The 24,644-nt window shown below is 48.2% G+C and overlaps 1 protein-coding gene across 5 annotated transcripts; it reads left to right on the plus strand.

Moving 5' to 3' along the window:
* Positions 1-9: 9 nt before the first annotated feature.
* LOC125348740 (zinc finger protein 778-like) lies at positions 10-22,493 on the plus strand. Of its 5 annotated transcripts, none has more exons than XM_048342255.1 (7): positions 10-27; positions 1,399-1,474; positions 2,912-2,995; positions 4,128-4,210; positions 4,511-5,594; positions 9,500-9,646; positions 10,877-11,138. In XM_048342255.1, exons 3-7 carry the CDS (start codon positions 2,965-2,967, stop codon positions 10,909-10,911), a joined length of 1,380 nt encoding a protein of 459 aa, XP_048198212.1. In that variant the 5' UTR covers positions 10-27; positions 1,399-1,474; positions 2,912-2,964; the 3' UTR covers positions 10,912-11,138. The 5 variants fall into 5 exon arrangements, with proteins under 5 accessions (XP_048198212.1, XP_048198211.1, XP_048198208.1 ...); XM_048342254.1 differs by lacking the exon at positions 10-27 and adding an exon at positions 37-587; XM_048342251.1 differs by lacking the exons at positions 10-27; positions 2,912-2,995; positions 4,128-4,210; ... (1 more) ...; positions 9,500-9,646; positions 10,877-11,138 and adding exons at positions 42-587; positions 2,269-2,395; positions 17,067-17,141; positions 18,986-19,068; positions 20,989-22,493.
* The last annotated feature ends 2,151 nt before the right edge of the window (positions 22,494-24,644 follow it).

Consider the following 24,644-nt stretch of genomic DNA (forward strand, 5'->3'; position numbering starts at 1 on the left):
GCTCGCAGAGTTGGAACGGAGGACGAGGTGAGGAAGCCAGCTCTCGTCCGGCTGCGGAACTTGGACCTCGGTGGAGAGGCGGCCGCTCGGGCCGTGGGGAGGTGGAGTGTTCTCCTTCACTGGGGTTCCCATGCGGGATTTTCTGTGTGCCGAAGGGAAACACTTCACCGCTCGACTCGCGGTGACTGCGGCCTGGCAGTCCCGGCTTGCGTTCCAGTGAGCACCGGTGCGAGGCGGCTGGCGGGGCCTCTCCTGCCTGCGCCTATGCAAGCCAGCGGTCCAGCTGGGAGCTTGACTTTGAGGGTCTGTATTCACCCTGCTGCATTATGTTAAAGCAGGAAACGAGATTCTGTCTTGGATGCTGCATAGCCTGTTTTTCTCTGGATGTTATCTATATTCTCCGGTATCGGGACTTGAATTCTAGGCCTGGACGCTGTTCCTGAGCTCTTTTACTCAAAGTTGGCGCTCTGCCACTTGAGCCACCGCTCTACTTCAGGATTTTTTGCTGGTTAATTGGAGTTAAGAGTGTCACGGACATTCCTGCTCCGTCTGGCAGATCTCAGCCTCCAGTGTAACTAGGATGACAGGTATGAGTCACTGGCTTTGATGTTTCTTTTGAAAAAAAAAAAAAAAGTATATCCCTACTCTTCCCCAACCTCTCAATAACAGAGTGCAGTGGTTAGAGCCTGAACAGTTTCCCAGGCTTAGTTCATGTTGGAGGCACTTAGATGGCTACACAAGTCAGTCCTGGAACATGCTTCCAGGAGAAATGCTACCCCTGTGTGCGGCATTACATACCTGCCATCCCATGTTATTCCCAGCACTTTGAGGACTAAGCTCCACAACAGGGCTACACAGTGAAACCCTGTCTCAATAAATAAGCACTGCATAATCTTCATCATCTTCATGAGATTTGTCACCACGACAGAGATGAGTCACATCTCCTGTTTGCAGGCTTTCATACCTGTAAAGTGAGGCTGGGTATACTTGGTCTGGCAAGCAACACGGCCCCCATGCCCACACCTTTTTCCAGCTGTGACAAGACTATCCCAGCAAGGACAGGTAGTATGTATGTACAGGATCACGAGATGCCTTACTCAGAAGGAATGGTTTTCTGGCCCTGCACGTGTAGGAATTATGGTGGACTCTGGGTTCTCAGCTCTCCTTTTTTTTTTTTTTTTTTTTTTTGCCAGTCCTGGGGCCTGAACTCAGGACCTGAGCACTGTCCCTGGCTCTTTTTTTGCTTAACGCTAGCACTCTGCCAACTTGAGCTACAGAGCCACTTCTGGCCTTTTCTATGTATGTGGTGCTGAGGAATAGAACCTAGGGCTTCATGTATATGAGGCAGGCTCTCTTGCCACTAGGCCATATTCCCACCCCTCTCCTTTCTTTTTCTAGGAACCCAGTCTCCCCTCATGAAGCAAATATAAAAGTAGAGAGGATGTTGACTGACTTCCCAGCACATTATTATCAGGTATGCAGAAACTGACCTGCATCATTTCATACTTGTCTCCAGAAGGAGACAAATTTCCTTTGAGGAAGCCTTGATCCCTACAGCTTTGTGTGCGTGCACATGCACCTATCCTGGGGCTTGAACTCAAGGCCTGGCACTATCCCTGACCTTTTGCTCAATGCTAGCACTCAACCACTGGAGCCACAGTGCTACTTCCAGTTTTTTCTGTGATTTAATTACAGAGTCTCAGACTTTCCTGCCCAAGCTGGCTTCAAACCATGAGCGCAGATCTCAGCCTCCTCCTGAGTAACTAGTATTACAGACTTGAGCCACCAACACCCAGCCCCTACAGCTTCTTAAAAGCACAGTATTACCAGACCCTAAGCACAGGCACTTGGGCCTGTGATCCTAGCTACTCAAGAGGTTGAGATTTGTGACTCAAATCCAGCCTGAGGCGATTCTTATCTCCAGTTAACCACCATAAATAAACAAAGCCCTAGTGAAGCTGTGGCTCCCAAGCTTGAGCAAAACAGCTCCAGGACAGCTCCCAGGCCTTGAGTTCAAGACCCAACACCGGCACCAAAAAATCAAAAACAAGGAGCTCTGGTCCAGTTGTAATAGAGAAATTCATGATCAAAGAGTCACCAGCCCCCTCCATCTGGAGCAGATGGACAGGAAGCTGGGTGTGGATGGAGGTCAGAGCCCCAGTCCTCCTTGAGCCCCAACCCTGGGGCTGACAGCAGGATGTCATTTACAATGTGGAGATGGTGCTGTTGTTGCTTGTACCTGAGGCTGACATGTGACTGACTGTTCAGGACTCCTTGAGCTTTGATGATGTGGCTGTGGGCTTCACCCTGGAGGAATGGATCTTACTGGATCAAACTCACCAAGAGCTGTACAGAGAGGTGATGCTGGAGACCTACCGGAACCTAGCCTCCCTTGGTGAGACTCTGTCCTGCCTGAGGCCTCCTGGGGGAGGGGGAGAAAAGTTCTTGGGGCTCTTATCTCCAATTAACCGCCAAAAGCCAGAAGTGGAGCTGTGACTCAAGTGGTGGAGTTTTTTAAGCAAAAAACTTAGGGATTGTGCAGCCCCTGAGTTCAAGCCCCAGAACCACCACAAAAAGAGAGGGGGGATGTCAGTAGTTTTGCTTTGAAACTGTGCAATCATTATTTTTGGTTTCAGAGAAGCAAGAGAAATTTGGGGGTGGGGTGGGATGGCAAGGTAATATGGGGGTTAGAGGATTGGCTCAGTTGGTAGAGCACCACCCAGTGAGCAAAAGCAGTATATACTGAGCTTGAGTCCTGGTCTCAACCCTTAAAAAAAATTTTTTTTAAAAAAATGAGGCAATGTGTTCCTTCATAGCCCTTCTAAAAATGGCTTGCTTCTTTCAGTAGAATAGACTCCCCTGATTTATACTGGGTTTTCCACTCTCTTCCCTGAACCTTTCCCATGCACAGGATGTCAGCCCACCAAACCCAGCCTGATCTCTTGGCTAGAGGAAGATGAGAACATGAAGATAGTGCGGAGGGGACAACTCCAAGGTGATCATGGAAGAAGTGGGGCACACAAGATTAAAGCTGTTAAGTCTGGCATGGTGAAGTATACCTGTAATCCCAGCTGCTCAGGAGGCAAGAGGATTGAGAGGATTCTAGGCCAGCCTGAGCTAAGTTAGTGAGACCCTATGTCCAAACAAAGGACGGTATAGCTCGAGTGGTAGAGTGCTTGCCTAGCATGTGCAGGGTCCTGAAGCAGTCCCCAGTACCCACCCTACAAAAGAAATATCCAGGACTGGAATATGGCCTAGTGGTAGAGTGCTTGCCTCCCATACATGAAGCCCTGGGTTCGATTCCTCAACATATAAAGAAAAGGCCAGAAATGGCACTGTGGCTCAAGTGGTAGAGTGTTAGCCTTAAGCAAAAAGAAGCCAGGGACAGTGCTCAGGTCCTGAGTTCAAGCCCCAGATCTGGCACAAAAGAAAAAGAAATATACAAGTCATTTATCTGAGAAGTTAGGGTATCTTCAACTTCCTATTGTTCTTTGCTTTCTGTCTACTCAGGCTTTCCTATACTCACAAAAACACATACACACAAAACTCCAAGCCAGGGCTGGGGATATAGCCTAGTGGCAAGAGTGCCTGCCTCGGATACACGAGGCCCTAGGTTCGATTCCCCAGCACCACATATACAGAAAACGGCCAGAAGCGGCGCTGTGGCTCAAGTGGCGGAGTGCTAGCCTTGAGCAAAAGGAAGCCAGGGACAGTGCTCAGGCCCGGAGTCCAAGGCCCAGGACTGGCCAAAAAAAAAAAAAAAAAAAACTCCAAGCCAGTAGCTCACACCTGTAATCCTAGATTCTCGCTGTCATTTTAACTCCTGCAGCTGTTTTTGTTTTTAAGCCACTTTTAGGGCTTGTACACAGCAAAGTGCCTGAGCACTTTCCCTGAGCTTTTTTTTTTGTTCAAGGATGGTGCTCTACCACTTGACCCACGGCCCCACTTTCAGCATTTTGGTGATCAGTTGGAGATAGAGTCTCATGGACTTTCCTGCCTGGGCTTTGAATGGTGATCCTCAAATCTCAGCCTCCTTCATAGTTGGGATCGCAGGTGTGAGCCACCAGTACCCAGTTTTGGCCATTTCTTTATGCAAATCTTAATTCTGTTTTCCTGTATGTTTTCAGAGTATATAAGACCACTTAGTCCCTATGAGTCCACACTTGCACAGGAGCTTTGGAGGGGACAGGCCTGCAGCAGGATACAGCTGGTAAGATCAACAAAGAGTGTCTCCTGTTTCGTTTTGTTTTACACTCCCTGTAGAAAACCATGGGGAGTTCCATTTTAGGAAATTGGCCCAAACAAGAGCTAGGTGAGAATGGCAGTATATCCCCAAGAAAGACATCAGAAGATGCTCTGACCGTTGTGTAGTTTCCATGGTACATGCACAGGGTTGTCAAGTCCTGGTGAAGAGCTACAAGAGTGTATCACCATGAGTTATTACCATCCTCAAGGTCATTATCATCGTCCAATAATGTGCTTTAAACTTCCCTCATCATTTTATCAACAGGGAAGCAACAGCCAAGTGTCTGAACTCCACGCCTGGAAGCAGCAGGCCACAGTTGGCCTGGAACATAGTTTTCACCCAGAACACAGAACTCTAGCTGAATGGAACAATTGTGAGCGTGATCCAGGTGGAAAAGCCTCCCTCGCCCTGCAGATAGAAACCTCTACTGCAGAAATAGTCTCTGCACTTGCCAACAACCCAGAAACCCTCATCCTCACCCCAAAAGTGCAGGAGAGCCCCTGCCTGCAAAAAGAAGCCTCGGGACACAGTGACAGTGGTCAAGCTTTTGCTGGACCATTCCCGGCCCAGGCCTTCATGGAAGCTCAGGGTGAAGACAAGCTGTGTGGATGGAGTGATAGTGGAGACCCCTGCCTTCTCTCCGGGGACCTTCCCATTCACATGGCCAGCCTCAGCGTGGAGCACCCCTACAGATGTGAGCAGTGCGGGAAGAGTTTCCGATACCCTGCTTACCTAGGCAAGCACATGCGAACCCACACCGGGGAGAGACCCCACGCATGCCCTGTGTGTGGCAAAGCCTTCGCTCAGTACTGGGGTCTCTCCCAGCACGTGCGCACTCATAGTGTGCACAAGCCCTATACATGCAAGGAGTGTGGGAAAGCCTTCCGAGTTTCCTCCTACCTCGCCAAGCATCTGCAGACACACACAGACCAAAAGCCCTACACGTGCAAGCAGTGCAGCAAAGCTTTCGGGACGTCCTCCTACCTGCAGAAGCATGTGCGCATTCACATGGGATTGAAGCCCTATGTGTGTAAGGAGTGTGGGAAAGCCTTCACACAGTCCTCGGGCCTCACGAAGCATGTGCGATCGCACAGTGGGGAGAAGCCCTACCAGTGCAAGGAGTGCGGGAAAGCCTTCACCACATCCACCTGCCTCCTGGCCCATACCAGAACGCATACCGGGGAGAGGCCTTTCATCTGTAAGCAGTGCGGGAAAGCCTTCGCCAGGTCTTTTTCTCTCATTGAGCATGGAAGGACTCATGCAAGAGAGAAGCCCTTTAAGTGTGAAGCATGCGGGAAGGCCTACAGTGCTGCTTCAGACCTGACACGACACAGGAGGGTCCATACGGGTGAGCACCCCTACCAATGCCAGGAGTGTGGCAAGGCCTTTGCCCACTGCTCCAACCTTTCAGTGCACCAGAGGACCCACACCGGCTAGAAGCCATATGCTTGTAAGATTTGCCTGTGCATGTTCACCTAGTCCTCAAGTCGCAATAACCACATACAAACTCACAAAGCCTCATAACCCTCTCCAAGGAATTCTGAGAACTTGGGAAGGTTCATTTACCTTGTTCTTTTTTTTTTCCTTGTCAGTCATAGGGCTTAAACTTAGAGACCTGGGCGCTGTCCCTGAGCTCTTTTGCTCAAGACTAGCTCTGTACTACTTTGAGCCACAACTCCACTTCCAGTTTTCTGGTGGTTCATTGGAGGTAAGACTCATGGCCTTTCCTGCTCAGGGTGACTTCAAAACGCAATCCTCAGATCTCAACTTCCTCAATAGCTAGGACTATACTCTCAAGCCACCAGTGTCTGGCTGTTTACCATGTTCTTGATGGGTTCGATGCTATGCCACCCTGGTGAACAGCTGCTGGTGAACAGAGGACAGAGCTGTTGGACTGGCAATGTCATACTAGAGAGAAGCCTAGCAAATATCAGGACACTTCCTGGTTCAGAGACCTTGCAAGCTCGCTGGCCAAGTGCTTTGCTGGTGATGTTGGTTCCTGCAGTGTGCCATCTGGAGGAGAGGCTCGACCTTGTTCCATTAGCCATGCTGCGTTGCTTCTGCTCAGGTATTATGAGTACACATTGCCTTTGTAGTCAGGATGTGATGTGATATGTAGGTTGCTATTAGACAGTTCAGAGCTTCATGTCCTCCAATGACATCTCTCATTTGCGCATCCATGGGAAACTCACCAAGTAAAGGCTCTCTGTACTTAGTGTGTGTGTCGAAAAGCAGCTTAACAAAATAAAATGTGGTAGTTTTTTTTCAAGTTCATTTATTTGTTTTTGGCAGTACTGGAACTTGAGTTCAAAGCTTGCTCAAAATGAATTTTTTTTTTTTTTGGCCAGTCCCGGGGCTTGGACTCAGGGCCTGAGCACTGTCCCTGGCTTCTTTTTGCTCAAGGCTAGCACTCTGCCACTTGAGCCACAGCGCCACTTCTGGCCGTTTTCTGTATATGTGGTGCTGGGGAATCGAACCCAGGGCCTCATGTATACGAGGCAAGCTCACTCGCCACTAGGCCATATCCCCAGCCCTCAAGATGAATTTTTTTTTTTTTTTTTTTTGGCCAGTCGTGGGCCTTGGACTCAGGGCCTGAGCACTGTCCCTGGCTTCTTCCCGCTCAAGGCTAGCACTCTGCCACTTGAGCCACAGCGCCGCTTCTGGCCGTTTTCTGTATATGTGGTGCTGGGGAATCGAACCTAGGGCCTCGTGTATCCGAGGCAGGCACTCTTGCCACTAGGCTATATCCCCAGCCCCCAAAATGAATTTTTTTAAGTGAAAGTGTCAATGTACTTTCAATTTTTCTATAGGAAGAGTCCCCCTGTTTTTGGTAGCATCCATTTTGGCAGTCCATTTATTTCTTCTCTTTTTTTTGGCCAGTCCTGGGCCTTGGACTCAGGGCCTGAGCACCATCCCTGGCTTCTTCCCGCTCAAGGCTAGCACTCTGCCACCTGAGCCACAGCTCCCCTTCTGGCCGTTTTCCATATATGTGGTGCTGGGGAATCGAACCATGAGCTTCATGTATAGGAGGCAAGCACTCTTGCCACTAGGCCATATTCCCAGCCCCCATTTATTTATTTTCTTCTTTGACAAGATCTTTTTTAGTTTTATTAACTTTATTATTATAAAGGTGATGTACAGAGGGGTTACATTTACGGGCATCAGGTAATAAGTGCAATAACTTTCATACAGTGTCATCTGTTCCCTCATTCTCTCCCTTCCCTCCCTCCTGTTTCCACTCACGAGTTGCATAGTTCACTTTCATCAATGTCCAGAGTGCTCCACTGCTGCACTTTTTCACATTTTTTCCCTCGGATTCTGTGCTTGACAAAGTCTTTTTATGTAGTCCGGGCTGGCCTCAAACTCCAGATCTTCCTGTCTGTCTCATTGGTGCTGGATTATAGGTACAGGATTATAGGATTGTGGGATCACATTCAGCTTTCATTTAGTTTCTTAATGAACTTAAAAAAAATTTTTTTTTTTTTTTTGCCAGTCCTGGGGCTTGAACTCAGGGCCTGGGCACTGTCTCTGAGCTTCGCCACAATGGTGCTTCTAGCCTTTTCTGTTTGTGGTACCCAGGGCTTCATGCATGCTAGGCAAGCACTCTACTACTAAGCCACATTCAAGCCCTTAATCAACTTTTGTCCCTTCTTTTGCTCAAGGCTAGGTTTGTGCTCTACCACTTGAGCTACAATGTGTTTTTTCTCTTTCCTTTTTTTTTTTTTTTTTTCTTTTTTGCCAGTCCTGGCCTTGAACTCAGGGCCTGGGTCCCTTAGCTTCTTTTTGCTCAAGGCTAGCACTTTGCCACTTGAGCCACAGCACCACTTCTGGGCTTTTCTGTTTATATGATACTGAGAAATCAGACCCAGGGCTGCATGCATTCTAGGCAAGCACTCTTAGCACTAAGCCACATTCTCAGTCCGGCATGGCCTTTTCTGAGTAGTTTATTGGAGATAAGAATCTCATGGACTTTACTACCCAGACTGGCTTCAAATCAAGATCCTCAGATCTCAGCCTGCTGAGTAGCTAAGATTATAGTCATGAGCCACCAGAACGCAGCCAACCCCATTCCTTACTTTCTTATCCTCTCTTCTGTGCACTTTTATCCTAAGGAAGGATACCCCATTGCGTAGTAGCACTGTGGTTCAAGACTGTAATCCTACCTAGGAGGCAAAGAGGAGGAAATTGAAATTCTAGGCCAGTCCAGGCCAAAAACTTAACAAGACTCCATCTCAACCAGAGGCGGAGCACAGTAGCACACATCCATGGCATAGTAGTGCATACCAGTGATCTTGGTTCTTAGGAGGTTGAGGCCGGAAGATCGCCAGTCTGGGGAACATAGCAAGACCAGAGAGAGAATTCTATTTATAATGACATTAAAATAAAACTATGATATAATAACTACAAAATGTTTGTAAATTAAAGACAACCATCAACAGAAAAATTCCTGTGTTTATGTCTTGGGAAAAAAAAGAATGAAGGGTGAGTAATAAATACATTGTGTCTATGTATAAAGACAAAGGAATCTCATTGAAAGTGTTAATACAGGGTTGGGGGCAAGTAAAAAGCAATTAAGAGGGGCTTATTTTGATTAAAATATATATGCATGCACATGAGAAATTGTACCTCTTGGCACAATTAATATACAGTAAATAAAGGGGGGAGGGGGCATTAGTGGTTATGCTTGTAATCCCAGCTACTCAGGAGGTTGAGATCTGAGAATGGGAGTTTGAAGCCAGCCTGGCCTGGACAGGAAAGTCCATGAGACTCATCTTCAAGGAGCCACCAAAAAGGGAGAAGTGGAGTTATGGCTTAAAGTGGTAGAGGGCCAGTCTTGAGCAAAAAAGTAGGAATGTCGGGGCCCTTGCTGTTTGTTCCAAGGCCCTGAGTTCAAGCCTCAGGACCAGCACCAAAACAAAACGAAAAAATCTAGAGACTGATGGAGGAACCGCAGATCAAGTGAAGCATTGGTTGGCTTATCAACGGAGAGGCCTAAGAGCCTGAGCAGAGTTGGGAAAATCTTCGAGCCAGTCCCCACTCCTCTGCGCCCCGCCCCGCCCCTTGGCGTGCACTCTGCCTTGCTTCAGGCCCCCCCCCCCGCCCTCAGCTGAGCTCCGCCCCTGGTCAGCCACGCCTACTTGCCGCACCACCGCGAGAGGCTCCACCCCCAGCCTCTGGGCAGGGCTAACCTAACGTCGATTTCTCGGAGCCTCCGGGCTACCAGATGCTGATACTCGGTTTTCCCTACCGAAGAGTCTCCCTTGGCTGAGACCCCAATGCCTCAGGCTCCACGGGCCGGAAACGGAGGTGACGTCAACGACCCGCGGGCTCCCGGCTGGTGCTGTCTGTCTCCGGCCGTTCCGAACCCCTCTCTTCATGGTGGGTGCATTCCTCATTTGGGTGAGTTCCCGTGATGTGTTGGAGGCCGCGGAGGTGGCCGGGGGCCTCAGGGAGTCCCGGCGGCGTGCGGATCCCACCAAGGCCTGACTCCTTCCTCCCGCGCCCCGCTCCTCCCGGAGCGCGCGCGTCCTTCCCGGCCGCAGCCCTGTCAGGTCCTCGGGAGAGCCGACGGGAAGTGTCCGGGGCTGCTGGGCGCGGGGCTTCCTCCGCGGGGCTCCTGTCGTAATCCAACGGCGACCGAGCTGCGTCAGGTACGTGCGCCTCAACATTGGCAGGTCGAAGGGCTCGTTCTTTTCACACCCGTACAAGTGAGAAAGTTGAGTTTGCTACTGAGGTACAGTGAAAGATGAAATACTAACCTAAAATACACTAGAAGAGTTGCGACAATAGACTGCAAAGATTTCTCGCTGTCACTGGGAATGTGCCTTAGTGGTAGGATGTGGTGGTTTGGTAGCATTAGACCCTAGGTGTCAGAATTTATTGACTAACACATTTACAAGGCTACATCAGTTTTGTTGGCTGTTTCTTCTTTCTTTTTTCACAGTATTGGATTTTGAACTCAGGGCTGCTGGCATGCTAAGCAGATGCACCACCACTTTGGCTATGCCTCGAGTCTTGATTTAATTGGTTTTGATTCACCAAATACAACTGATTTGGTATTCATAGCCAGTGGCTACCACAGGTGTGTGTGTGTGTGTGTGTGTGTGTGTGTGTGTGTGTGTGTGTGTGTGTGTGTGTGTGTGTGTGTGTGTGTGTGTGTGTGTGTGTGTGTGTGTGTGTGTGTGTGTGTGTGTGTGTGTGTGTGTGTGTGTGTGTGTGTGTGTGTGTGTGTGTGTGTGTGTGTGTGTGTGTGTGTGTGTGTGTGTGTGTGTGTGTGTGTGTGTGTGTGTTTGAACTCAGGTCCTGTCCCTGAGCTTTCTCACTCATGGCTGGCAAGCTCCATTTGAGCCACAAAAGGTAGCCACTGCTAGAGTCTCATGGGCTTTCATGCCCTGGCTGGCTTTGAACTTCAGTCCCTAGATCTTGGCCTTCTGAGCTTTTATATATATTATATATATGCTTGAGCCCTAATGTTCAGCTGTGGTAAATGTTTAATCTGTTATGTATCAGTCTGTGCCTTTGTACTGGGCACTGCCTTTGTGGTGGTTTAATTGCACAAATAAGTTGTAGAGTTGGGCCAGGCCCAGTTCACTCCTGTAATCCTAGCTACTTAGAGCCTCATCTCCACAAGTCCCTTACAGAAGCCTCCAAAGCCACCTTTCTAAATTGTTTCCTACAAGGAAAGGAATTTCTGCTGCTTTGTGACACTGACTCCTGCTGCCTCCCATCTCACAGACGTGGCCATTCCAGTGAGTTCAGGTGAGCAGGGGTGAAGTGTGGTCCAAAATCCTCCCCCTCCTGTATGGGTCTGTCCTGGAGCTTGAACACAGGGCAGTGGCCCTTAGCTTTTTTTGCTTAAGGCTAGAGTTCTACCACTTGAGCTCCAGCTCCACTTCAGGCTTTTTGCCGGTTAATTGGAGATAAGAGTGTCATGGAATTTCCTGCCCAGGCTGGCTTCAACCCCTGATCCTCCAATCTCAGCCTTTTGAATAGCTAAAATTAGGTCTGAGTCACTGGTGCCCTACTGTAGACACGTTTTTGTGACTCAGCAATTGGCAGGAAAGTCTATGACTCATCTCCAGTTAGCCACCAAAAAGCCAAAAGCAGAGCTGTGGCCCAAGTGGTAGAGCACTGGCCTTGAGTAAAAAAGCTAAGGGACAGCACTGAGGGTCTGACCTGAAGCCCCAAGACTGGCACACACAAGAAAAAAGGGGGGGGGGGATTCATTTGGCTTTGGGTTTCAAGGGTTGGGCCATGAAAACTTGGCTCTTTTTTCTGGGCCTGGGGTGATGGAAAGACAAAGCTCACCTCATGGCCAGGAAATAGGGACAGAGAGCAAAGGTAAGGGGCCAGGAAATTATACCCTTTAAGGGCATGCCCCACTGATGTACTTCCTACAAGGAGACCCACCAAACATTTTCATCTCCTAGTAGCCAGCCCTTGAGCTACGAATCTATCCATGCATTGAGCCATTCAGGAGGGAAGAGCCCTCTTGATCCAGCCCCCCTCCTCTCTCCAGAGTCCCCTCATGTGGGCAGTGCTGCATGGGGGACCAAGTCCCCCATGTATGAGCTTTCAGGGATGTTTCAGGTCCAACTGGTAAGTGACCTTGTGTAGGACAACCCTTAGTACGTGTTTGTTTTTTTTAATGTGGTACTGAGAAATGGCTTCATGCATGCTAGGCAAGCACTCTACCACTAAAGCCACATTCCCAGCCCCCAAAATTGAATTTCATAACTTTTTATTTGAAATGATAGATAATGCACAATCTTGAAATAAAATATTTGAAAGCAAGACTTTGGGTGGAGAGTGTTTTTCTAAAGCTAGGTAGGCTTGTGCATGCTTGTCATCTCAGCACTTAGAAGTTGGAGGTCAGTTTGAGCTATAGTACATATGTTTTGAAAGAAGGTGTTACCACTGCAGGTGTGGCTCAAGTGGTAATGTGCCTGCCTAGTGAATGAGGTAGGGGGGTCCAAAGTTCAATCCCCAATGCCACTAAAAAAAAGAAAGAGCAGTCAGGCACTGGTGGCTCATGCCTGTAATCCTAGCTACCCAGAAGGACTGCAGGCTGAGATTTGAGATTCGAGAATCACAGTTCAAAGCCAGCCCAGGCAGGAAAGTCTGTGAGACTTTTGTCTCCAATTAACTACAAAAAGCCAAAAGTGGAGCTATGGTTCAAGTAGTAGACCTCTAGTCTTGAGCAGAAAAACAAAACAACTCAGGGATAGCATCCACGCCCAGAGTTTAGATCCCAGAACCAGAAAAAGAAGAAAAGAAAAGAGGTTCTAATGTGGAAAAAGTGTGCTTTTCAATATACCTTCTCAAATTACCTATATTCAGGTTACTGATGACCATATCCTTATAAGTAACAGTAAGTGCTTAGAAAGTATATTACATAGCATTATAGTTTGCTGTAAGATGCACATATATTTTTAAACTTAGAAATAAATGACCAATTGTCAAGATACCAAGCATTTTCAAAAACATTTCACATGTGCCTGCGTATCTATTGTGTTTTTAATTTGCTTAATAGAATATATTCATGTTTTTGTGTTTTGATAATGTAATATTCCCAGTAGACTCCTGCTTATGAAACTTTGTCCCCAGTGGACTGGGCTGTTGTGGAACTTATAGATCTGGGTGGAGGAAACAGGTCATTTTGGGTATGTCCTTGAAGGCTCTACCAGGAATCTCTTCTGCTCTGCCTCCTCCTCCCTACCCTCCTCTTCTCTCTCCCTCTGCTCTCCTCCCTCCCTTCTCTCTGTCATTTTCAGTGTCTCCCTCAGACTCCTTCCTGGCTGCTAGGAGGTGTGGTAATTCTCTGCTCCATTTTCCCACTGTGGTCATGTTGTGTCCAGTGCATGGGACTCAGGAATGGAGAACAGAGTCCTTTGAAGTAATGAATCAGAATAAATCCTTTGTCCCTTTAAAAAAAAAAAAAAGAGGTTCTGTGTTACTCATATGCTGTTAGCCCCTGTGGAATACAGTGTTACATCTGGCCAGAGACTTCCTTACTTGTAAAATGAAGCTGGTACGCTTTCCCTGTGTGGACAGCACAGTCCTTGGGCCCTCACCTGGCTCTAAGTGAGACAGGACTGCCCAGGCTGGATAGGCAGTAGTGTGCATGTGTGTGTGCTAGGATGGAATGGTTTTTAGCCATGCAGGTATAGGAATTATGCTGGGCTCTGGGTTCTCAGCCCTCCTGTTGTTTTTTCTTCCAGGTGGCTGTTTTTCTAGGGACCTGAAGAAAAGGCAAAGGCAGAGAGGATGGTGGCCAACTGCGTGACACATTGTTATGAGGTATGCAGAGCGCTCACCAGTGCCATGCCTCTGCCAGAAGCACATTGGCCTTCTAGGCAGGCTGGGCTCCAGAGCTTTCTTGTACTCAGGCTGGTGTTCTACCACTTGAGCCAGGCCTCCAGTTCCAACTCCAGAGCTTCTAAAAACAATACAGAGGGCCACTCAAGGACTGAGCTCCCAGAGCAGTCACCCCAGGAAATAGCATCACTGCTGGTAGTGGGCCAGTGCCTGAAAACCATACCAAGATCCCAGTAATTCTGAAGTATTCATAGCCCTTACAATGCAAGTACACATTTGTTGTGTTGCCAAGCGTTTTCAGATTAGGGAACATGGAGTGTTCATTTTTTTTCTTTTTCCTCTTATCTTTACATAGTTGTACAAAGGAGCATATTAATATATGCATCTTGACCAATGTCATCCCAAGTGTCCTTTTCTTGTCTATTTATTCAACAACTATTTAGTGCATGTGCTGGGGTGTATAGTTTTAACAGGAAGGGGACTCCAGTCCAGTGGTTAGAGAAGTTCATGATCAAAAGATCACCATCCTCCAGGTGCCAGTGGCTCGTGCCTGTAATAGTAGCTTCTCGGGAGGCTGAGATGTGAGAATCACAGTTGGAAGCCAGCCAGGGTCCGTAAGACTCTTATCTCCAATTAGCCACTCAAAAACCAAAAGTGGTGCTATGGCTCAAGTAGGTAGATCGCTAGCCTTGAGCACAAAGAGGCTCAGGGACAGTACCCAGACTGTGAGTTCAAGCCCCACAACCCCTCCCCCCCCCCAAAAAAAATAGGTTACCAGCCATCCACATCTGGAGTTGATAGACAGGAAGCTGGATATGGATGAAGGGCAGAGCCACTGTCCTCCTTGAGCCCCAAACCCTGGGGTTGACAGTGGGATGTCATTTTCAATGTGGAGATGGTGCTGTTGTTGCTTGTGCCTGAGGCTGACATATGTGTGACTGTTTAGGATTCCGTGAGATTTGATGATGTGGCCGTTGGCTTCACCCAGGAAGAATGGATCTTACTGGACCGAACCCACAGAGAGCTGTACAGAGAGGTGATGCTGGAGACCTACCGGAATCTGGCCTCTCTCGGTGAGACTCTGTCCTGCCCGGCACCTCCTGCAGAAGGGTGAGGTCCAGGGCCAGGTGGGCTGCTGGATCTCTGGGCTCCATGATCTCTGGGCTTCACTGAGCACAAGTGGAAGATGCATCCTGACTACAGTACCTCTCTGTCTATGAGGATTTGTCCCAAGATGCCCAGGGTTCACCCACCATGACCTAGAGTGAGCCCTGTACATGTCCTAGATGTTTCCAGGTGCTGCAGTAAAACCAGCACGAATTACTTTTCCTCCTCCACAGTTCCACAGGTAGATTCCTTTCCACAGTTGATATTAGCAACTTTGGCAGATGATTTTTTTTGTTCCCTCCTTTGTGAGTCTAAACAAAGTACTTTTATTAAAATTTATTTACTAATTTAAAAATTTTTTTGACAAGGTGTTGTGCAAAAGGGGTACAGTTACATAATAGGGCAGTGTGTACATTTCTTGTAATATCTTACACCCTGTTTTTCTTCCCCTTCCCTAGATCAGGTAGACATATATACAATATACATTGTACCAAAAACATATGCAGTAGCCACGTGGCCTACGCCAAAGGTAATTCACCTAGGACTTTAAATGTAACGTCAACAATAGAGTTTGCTTTTCCTTGTCTTATATGAACATACATACATAGCTTTTAAGTTATTGTGATCTGCTGAGAGGTCTATTTTTTACCTTTATATGTTGAGTAGTTGTTTGGTTTTAGTTACATAATGTAGGGTCGCTGACCCAAACCTGTGGGAAATACCATTTGACAAGAAGTTTTTTGTTTCGTAGACCTGGTCTCTACTGTCTCCCCTTCCCCCCACCTTAACAGTCATATATCTAGGAGATCATGCCCCTTTGTTTTCGGTGTTCTAGGCTTGTCTCACTCAACATTATTTGTTCAAGTTCTGACCATTTCCCTGCGAATACCAATATTTCACCATTTCTAATCGCTATGTAGTATTCCATTGTGTATAGGTACCATATTTTTTGGATCCATTCATCTGTGGAGGGGCATCTGGGTTGTTTCCATTTTTTTTTTTTTTTTTTTTTTTTGGCCAGGCCTGGGGCTTGGACTCAAGGCCTGAGCACTGTCCCTGGCTTCTTTTTGCTCAAGGCTAGCACTCTGCCACTTGAGTCACAGCGCCACTTTTGGCCGTTTTCTATATATGTGGTGCTGGGGAATTGAACCCAGGGCCTCATGTATACGGGGCAGGCACTCTTGCCACTAGGCCATATCCCCAGCCCCCATGTTTCCATTTTTTGGCTATTGTGAATTGTGCAGCTATAAACATGGAGGTGCAAATGTCTTTTTGATATCTTGGGACCTGCTGTTCAGGATAGATGCCTAGGAGTGGTATGGCTGGGTCATAGGGTAGGTCTATGTTGAGCTTTTTGAAGAACCTCCATACTGTTCTCCAAAGTGGTTGTACTAGTTTACACTCCCACCAATAGTGGAGAAGGGTTCCTCTCTCCCTGCACCCCCTCCAGCATTTGCTGTTGCCTGAGTTCAGAGTATAGGCCATTCTAACTGGAGTGAGGTGGTATCTCAGGGTTGTTTTTATTTGCATTTCCTTTACTGCCTGGGATGTTGAACATTTCCTCATATGTTTCTTTGCCATTTTTATCTCTTCTCTTGTGAAGTCTCTCTTAAGCTCCTTTGCCCATTTCATAATTGGTTTACTGGATTTGGAGGGGCTTAGTTTTTTGAGTTCTCTGTAGATGACGGATATTAGGCCCTTGTCTGTTGCTGTGCTAAGCAAAGTACTTTAGAAGTTCTCTTTACCACATCCTGATCACCATGGTCACTATTAGGGTGAGGGTTACTTGAACCCGGGCACGGCTGTGTGGCAATGAGTGATCTGATGGCAAGAAGGCCACCCAGTGACTAACGTGCAACTAGCATATGCAGCCTGAAAATTTGCACACATGGATGATTCATATCTGAGGAATGATACAGAGGGAAGCTGATCCAAATGAGTGTACCTTAGAAAACTTTCAACTTTTTTTTGTTTTGTTTTTTATGGGCTTGTGGGGCTTGAAATCAGGGCCTGGGCACTGTCCCTGAGCTTCTTTTGCTCAAGGCTAGCACTTTACCACTTGAGCCACAGAGCCATTTCTATTTTTCTCTGTGTATGTGGTGTTGAGGAATTGAACCCAGGGCTTCATGCATGCTAGGCAAGCACTCTACCACTAAGCCACATTCCCAGCCCCATGAGACTCTTATATCTGCAGTTAACCAGCAAAATGATGGAATGGCTCAAGTGGTAGAGCACCTACCAAAGCAGAAAATGCCAAGCAAGGAAGTAGGCCCTGAGTTCAAGCTCAAGTACTAACACATACACACCAAAAAGAAGCATAACTCCTCTCTTGGTTCTTAAGTTTTATGGCTTTGGCTCCAGCCTTCCCCATGAAAGCATATCTCCCCATGTACAGGACATGAGCCCATCAAACCCAGTCTAATCTCCTGGTTGGAAGATCTGTGGCCTGTGCACAGTGAAGATCTCCATGGTGAGTGTTTGGAAAACACAGGTTTAGAAGTATAGGGCGGGATCTTTTTCTGGTTTTTGTTGTTGTTGTTGTTTGTTTGTTTTTTTTTGCCAGTCCTGGGCCTTGGACTCAGGGCCTGAGCACTGTCCCTGGCTTCTTTTTGCTCAAGGCTAGCACTCTGCCACTTGAGCCACAGCACCACTTCTGGCTGTTTTCTATATATGTGGTACTTGGGAATTGAACCCAGGGCTTCATGTATAAGAGACAAGCAGTCTTGCCACTAGGCCATATTCCCAGCCCCTGTTTATTTTCTGATCCTGGACATGGGCGCTGTTCCTGAGCTTTTGTGCTCAAGGCTAGCACTCAACCACTTGAGCCACAGCACCACTTCCGGCTTTTTATGGTCTATTGAAGATAAGAGTCTCATGGCTTTCCTGCCCAGGCTAGCTTCAAACCATAACCCTCAGATCTCAGGCTCCTGAGTAGCTAGGATTATAGCACTTGACTAAAGGAGGAATTTTTGTTTGGGGGGTGTGGGAGGGGGCAGTCCTGGGGCTTGAACTCAGGGCCTGGGCACTGTCCCTGAACTTTTGCTCAAGGCTAGCACTCTACCACTTGAGCCACAGCACCACTTCCAGCTTTTTCTGTTTATGTGGTACTGAGGAATTGAACCCAAGGCTTCATACATGGTAGGCAAGCACTATACCACTAAGCCACACTCCCAGCCCAGGAGGAATCTTTTAAGACCCCTTTGAAGGGACTGGACTTGGGCCACTGATCTGGGAGGGAGGGAAATCTTCAGCTTCTCTCACTCCTACTTCTGTCTACTGAGTCCATCCTGTTTTTGTCCAAGATAACATGTCCTCTTCCTTTTTTTAGCATTTTTTTCTCATGCTCTTTGTCCATACCTGTGCTCCTTGTCATCCTAATAAAATTCTTCATCATCTTTTAATTTTCAAAGAATCAGCTCATAATAAACAGCCAAAAATTGTATTGGTAGTGCAAGCCCATAATCCCAGCTACTTAAGAAGATGAGGCTGAAGACCACAGTTCAAAACTAGCCTTAGCAGGAAAGCTCTTGAGACTCTTATTTCCAATAAACTATTCAGAAAAGCTAGAAGTACAGCTGTGTTTTAAGTGGTAGAGCTCTATCATTGAGCACAAAAGTTTGGGACCAGCACCCAAGCCCTGAGTTCAAGCCCCAGGACTGACACCAAAAACAAAAAATAAAAACAACCCAACAACTTTGAGTCACATTCTTGCTTTCTTTCTTTCTTTTTTTTTTTTGGCCAGTCCTGAGCCTTGGACTCAGGGCCTGAGCACTGTCCCTGGCTTCTTCCTGCTCAAGGCTAGCACTCTGCCACTTGAGCCACAGCGCTGCTTCTGGCCGTTTTCTGTATATGTGGTGCTGGGGAATCGAACCTAGGGCCTCGTGTATCCGAGGCAGGCACTCTTGCCACTAGGCTATATCCCCAGCCCTTTTTTTTTTTTTTTTTTTTTTTTTGTCCTGGGCTTAGGACTCAGGGCCTGAGCACTGTCCCTGGCTTCTTTTTGCTCAAGGCGAGCACTCTGCCACTTGAGCCACAGCGCCACTTCTGGCCATTTTCTATATATGTGGTGCTGGGGAATCGAACCCAGGGCTTCATGTATACAAGGCAAGCACTCTTGCCACTAGGCCATATTCCCAGCCCCGAGTCACATTCTTAACAATGACCAATAATTGACAGAGTCAAAACACTCATACTTTCCCTTCTTTCAGCCAGATGCCATTTGAAATCCTAGATAAATGAGCTGTATAATTTTGAACTCTTGCAATTGAGCATTTATTTCCAACATTAATTTGTTTTTCTTTGTTTTGTCTTCAGACTGTGAAATGCACCTTAGCACTAACGAGCCAACATTTCAGGAGGACTCTTTGAGGAGACATACTTCCAATGGGATACAAACAGTAAGATTAACAAGAGATAGTTGTTATTTTCTCACACAAAGGAAGATTTCCAGTTCCATTTTAGAAAAAAAAAAAGAAGTATCACTCATTTAGCAGAGGGCAGTGTGTCTAAGAAATACTCACACTACAGTAAATTTGGGATGTCTGAGATCTACAAGGGGATGGTGAGCTTTGCTTGTTGGTAGAGTGCTTGTCCTGTGTTTTATCCTTAGTACTTAAAAACCAGTCTCGCTGCCAAGTGCCTGTAATCCCGGCACACAGGAGGCTTTATTGTTGTTGTTTTTTGCAGTCCTGGGGCTTGAACTCAGTGCCTGAGCATTGTCCCTGGCTTCTTTTTTTTTTTGCTCAAGGATAGCACTCTACCACTTGAGCCACAGCGCCACTTCTGGCTTTTTCTATGTATGTGGTGCTGAGGAATCGAACCCAGGGCTTCATCTATATAAGGCAAGCAATTTTACCACTAGGCCCAGGCCCTCAGGAGGCTTTAATGGGAGGATCAAGAGTTCCAGGTCAGCCTGGATAGGAAAGTACACAAAAACCCCCATCTCCAAAATAATCAGGAAAATGCTGGGCTGGAGGTGTGGCTCAAGTGGTGGAGCGCCAGCCATGAACGAGCAAACTAAGCAACCTCAAGGCACTGAGTTCAAACTCTAGTATCCCCACCCTACCCCCTAAATTTTTTTCACCAATATACAGACAGACTCAGTTTAAGTAGACATTGGCTTTTTCAAGCAATTTGTGAATATCCATACACCAGCTTTAAAATTAAAGCAGATGACCAGGTGTCTGTGGCTCATGCCTGTAATCCTAGCTACTCACTAGGCTGAGATCTGAGGATCATGGTTTGAAGTCAGCCCAGGTAATTTCCGTGAAACTTATCTCCAATTTACCAGCAAAAAGCTAGAAATGGCTCAAATGGAAGAGCACCAGCCTTGAGCACAAAAGCTTAGGGAACAGCACCCAGACCCTGAGTTCAAGCCCCAGGAGCAACACACACACACACACACACACACACACACACACACACACACACTAAAGCAGATGGCTCAAAATTTGGGTGTTGTTTTTGCATGGCATCATTAGAACATTGGAAAATGTCACAAAAAGGCTAAAATTCAGAATCATCTAAATGACATAGTTCATTATCATTCTTGCATTATGAACATGAAGGAAGCAATAGCATTGGGGAATTCTGAGGTTAATGAGGGAAAACTGAGGGGCTGGGGATATGGCCTAGTGGCAAGAGTGCTTGCCTCGTATACATGAGGCCCTGGGTTCAGTTCCCCAGCACCACATATACAGAAAATGGCCAGAAGTGGCGCTGTGGCTCAAGTGGCAGAGTGCTAGCCTTGAGCAAGAAGAAGCCAGGGACAGTGCTCAGGCCCTGAGTCCAAGCCCCAGGACTGGCAAAAAAAAAAAAAAAAAAGAGGGAAAACTGACTTGCTTGCACCCAGAAAAGACTGCTTGAGACTTGTCTTGTAGGAAGTCAGCAGAAATAGAATGAGAGACCAGGAAGAGGGGATGGGGATCCCCACACAGTTCTCTGGTAATCTCCCTCTTGCCTCGGGGTCTCCTGAGTATTGAGGATGGGCTCCAGGCATGGCTCAGTGGTAAAGCCCCTGCCTCACAAGTCCAAGAGCCAAAGTTCAAACCCCAATACCACCAGAAGAGAAAAGAAAAATCTTAATGAAAACGGACAAGAATTGTTCCATGTTAGAACTAGATGGTTTGGGGTTCTTGTGTAAGGGTTCCCCACTCAACTCAAAGGAAGTGCACCGGGCAGGGAATGTGGACCTGTCAATCAAAATGGCAAGCCATCACCATCACCATCACCATCCTGAGGCTTCTGTCTTCCTGTCGGTAGACCCCATTAATGAATGTGAATGTTTCTGTGATCCTCAATCGCCCTTTCATCACCAGGCCGCGAGCCCCCGCGCAGAGGCCCTCCGTTGTCATGCGCAGGGTGGAGAGATCTTCAGTGAACACTCGTATTTCAGGACCCCCGTGAAGGCTCACCACCCTGGGAACACGGCAGGCCCTTGCAGCGGTTCCAGCAAGGCGGCGCCGGTTCCCACGCATGCCCTCAAAACCCACGCATGTGAACTGTGCGGCAAAGCCTTCGGGCGCTCCTCCAACCTCAGCCGACACCTGCGCACGCACACGGGCGAGAAGCCGTACGAGTGCAAGGAGTGCGGCAAGGCCTTCACCACCTACTCGCGCCTCGTGGAGCACTTCCGCACCCACACGGGCGAGAAGCCCTACAAGTGCAAGGACTGCGGCAAGGCCTTCGGCAAGCGCTCGGGGCTCATCACGCACCTGCCCACACACGCCGCCGACAAGCCCTACGCCTGTCCGCAGTGCGGGAAGGCCTTTGCCTCCTCCCCACGCCTGGCCCAGCACCTCCGCATCCACAGCGGGGAGCGGCCCTACACCTGCAAGGAGTGTGGGCGGGCCTTCCTCACCTCCTCCTACCTGCGCAACCACGTAGGGAGGACCCACAGCCGCGAGAGGCCCCACCTGTGCGGGCACTGCGGCAAGGCCTTCCACGCCTACTCCTACCTCCGCAGGCATGCGCGCATCCACAGCGCTGAGCGGCCCTATCTGTGCAAGGAGTGCGGGAAGGCCTTCCTCAACTCCTCCTACCTCCACAACCACATCCGTAAGACGCACAGCGCGGGCCGGCCCCACATCTGCGACGAGTGCGGGAAGGTCTTCCACGCCTCCTCCTACCTCCGGAGGCACACCCGAACCCACAGCGGGGAGCGGCCCTGCATCTGCACGGAGTGTGGGAAGGCCTTCCTCAACGCCTCCTACCTGCGGAAGCACCTGAGCACGCATGCCGGGGACAAGCCCTACGACTGCAAGGAGTGCGGGAAGGCCTACAGCCGGTCCAGCCTGCTGCACGACCACTTAAAGACGCACCTGGTGGAAAAGCCCTTTGAATGCGAAGTGTGCGGGAAGGCCTTCCAGTACTTCTCCTACCTCACCAAGCACATCCGCATTCACACCGGAATAAAACCCTATAAGTGTAAGTACTGCGGGAAAGACTTCACCACGTCCTCCAGCCGGACCGAACACGTGCGTACGCACACAGGGGAACGGCCCTACGAGTGCAAGGAGTGCGGCAAAGCCTTCAGCTCCTCCTCCAACCTCATCCATCACGGCAAGCTCCACAGCCGAGAGAAACCCTCAGCAAGGGACGTGGAACAACCTCCGGGAGCTACTAACTGAGCATCTACTAACCGACAGGAACAGCAAGGGCTTGAGATGGAAGGAAAGCTGACAGTCCTTTAGGAATTCTCATCTTCAACATCACTCTGGAATGTTCACTGGGGAGAAACCTCATTAAGATAAGGGATATGGAGCAGGCACTGGAGGCTCATGCCCATAACCCAGCTACTCAGGAGGCAAGCCAGCCAGGGCAGGAAAAGTCCATGAAACTTTATCTCAAAAAAAAAAAAAAAAAACAACTACTCAAGAAAAGTCAGAAGTGAAGCTGTAGCTCAAGTGATAGAGCACAAGCCTGGAGAAATAAAGATAAGAAATATGGGACAGCGCTCAGTCAAGCCAGTTGACTTGAAAACATGAATTGAACCTGTGTTCTTACAATTCCTCCTGAATGAATGTAATCAAGAATGCAGGGACTGGGAATATGGCCTAGTGGCAAGAGCGCTTGCCTCCTACACATGAAGCTCTCGGTTTGATTCCCCAGCACCACATATATGGAGAACTGCCAGAAGGGGCGTTGTGGCTCAGGTGGCAGAGTGCTAGCCTTGAGTGAGAAGAAGCCAGGGACAGTGCTCAGGCCCTGAGTCCAAGGCCCAGGACGGCCAAAAAAAAAAAAAAAAAAAAAGAATGCAGGAAATCCCTTACCATATCCTGGGAAGTAATTAAATACAGGGGATCTCACAATGGAGGAGAGAATGCTGATGTAAATATAAGTTGGATGATGACTCTAAAAGATATTCCATCTTCACTTGTGCTTTGTTTTCTCGACTGAAGGTAAGAATGGTGGGAAGTCTTTGCACAGAGTGAATCCTCCAGCGAACTCCATCAAGAGATGACTAGATGGGAGGTGGGGTTCCCTCCCACCCCCAGTCAACCCAGCTGGATGGTGCTGGTGTGTTTGGACCAGTTTTTTTTCCTTCTCTCTTGGTCATTCTGAGAGTGATGTGGCTTTCTTTCTTCCCACAACACCACCAGTTCATTCTGGTGGCCATGTCTTCCAGGGGGTAGCTTGGTGGAAAGGCCCTTAGGGCGGAGACTTGAGCTGACAGTCCAGTATAGAGCTCTGTGTAGGTGTCATGCTTTTGCACACCATACTCCTACAGCAGCCAAGTTTGGCTGAGAATATACCATTCAGTGTTGTGGAAAATGTCCATGTTGCTGGGTACCAGTGGCTCATGCCTGTAATCCTGGCTGTTTGGGAAGCTGAGATCTAAGGATCCCTGTTCAAAGCCAGCCCGGGCAGGAAAGTCCATGAGACTCTTATCCCCCAAAAAACCACCAGAAAACTGCAAGTGGCACTGTGGCTCAAAGTGGTAGAGTGCTGGCATTGAGCAAAAGAGTCAGACCCTAGGTTCAAGCCCCATGACCACCAGCAACAACCAAATAATAAAATAAAGCTTGGAGGTGAAGTCAGCAGTGCAAGTTGGTCAAACACTTAGGCTTGGATTCCTACTGATAGTATTAACACTCCACATCCTAGTGCCCCTGCCTGCCTAAGTTCACGGCTGGCGAGGGCATCACCCTGCCCCAAGGCCTCCCCATGGGAGAGAATTCCATCTACACTGTATGCCAACAAGATCCCATTCAGAACCTGCTCTGTAGCGCTGCTCCTCGCACAAAAGATGCACACACAGCAGCTTTGCTTTCCTTTCTTTGATATGTGGGGTCTGCTGTGGGCCCAGGCTTGCTGCTGGCTTCTGGGATCTCAGTAGAAGTTCATCCTTTAGCTTTGTACCCCATGGCTGTAGAAAAGTTGGATAAGGTTAGGGCTGTCTGCAGTTCTAAAGGTTGGCAAAACTGCTATACCTACTAGAAAACTTGCTTATGGCCAGGCAATGGTATTGCTTATACTTCATTATATTTCTCCTTACCCATAGTGAAATAATTCTGGCCTGGCAATAGCACGCACTTATAATCCCAGCTACTCAGGATGCTGAGATCTGAGGATTGTGGTTCCAAACCACCCCAGTCAGGAAAGCCTGTGAGACTCATCTCCCACAAACCACCAGAAAACCTGAAGTGACTCAAGTGGTAAAGCACACTACCCTTGAGCAAAAGCAGTTCAGGGCAGAGCCCATGCCCTCAGTTGATGGTCTCTGGTTGTTTTCCCCGAGTTCTTGGGTATGAATACATCAGAGGACCAATTCATATTCCTTTGTTTGTTTTGGGGATTTGTTTTGATTTGCCATTCCTGGAGCTTGAACGCAGAGTCTGAGCACTGTCCCAGAGCTTCTTTTTGCTCAAGACTAGCACTATACCACTCGGGCCACAGCGCCCGATTTTCTATATATGTGGTGCTGAGGAATGGAACCCAAGGCTTCATGTATGTGAGGCAAACACTCTTTCAC

This window comes from Perognathus longimembris, chromosome 3 (genome assembly GCF_023159225.1).
Source record: "Perognathus longimembris pacificus isolate PPM17 chromosome 3, ASM2315922v1, whole genome shotgun sequence".
Classification (NCBI taxonomy): Eukaryota; Metazoa; Chordata; class Mammalia; order Rodentia; family Heteromyidae; genus Perognathus; species Perognathus longimembris.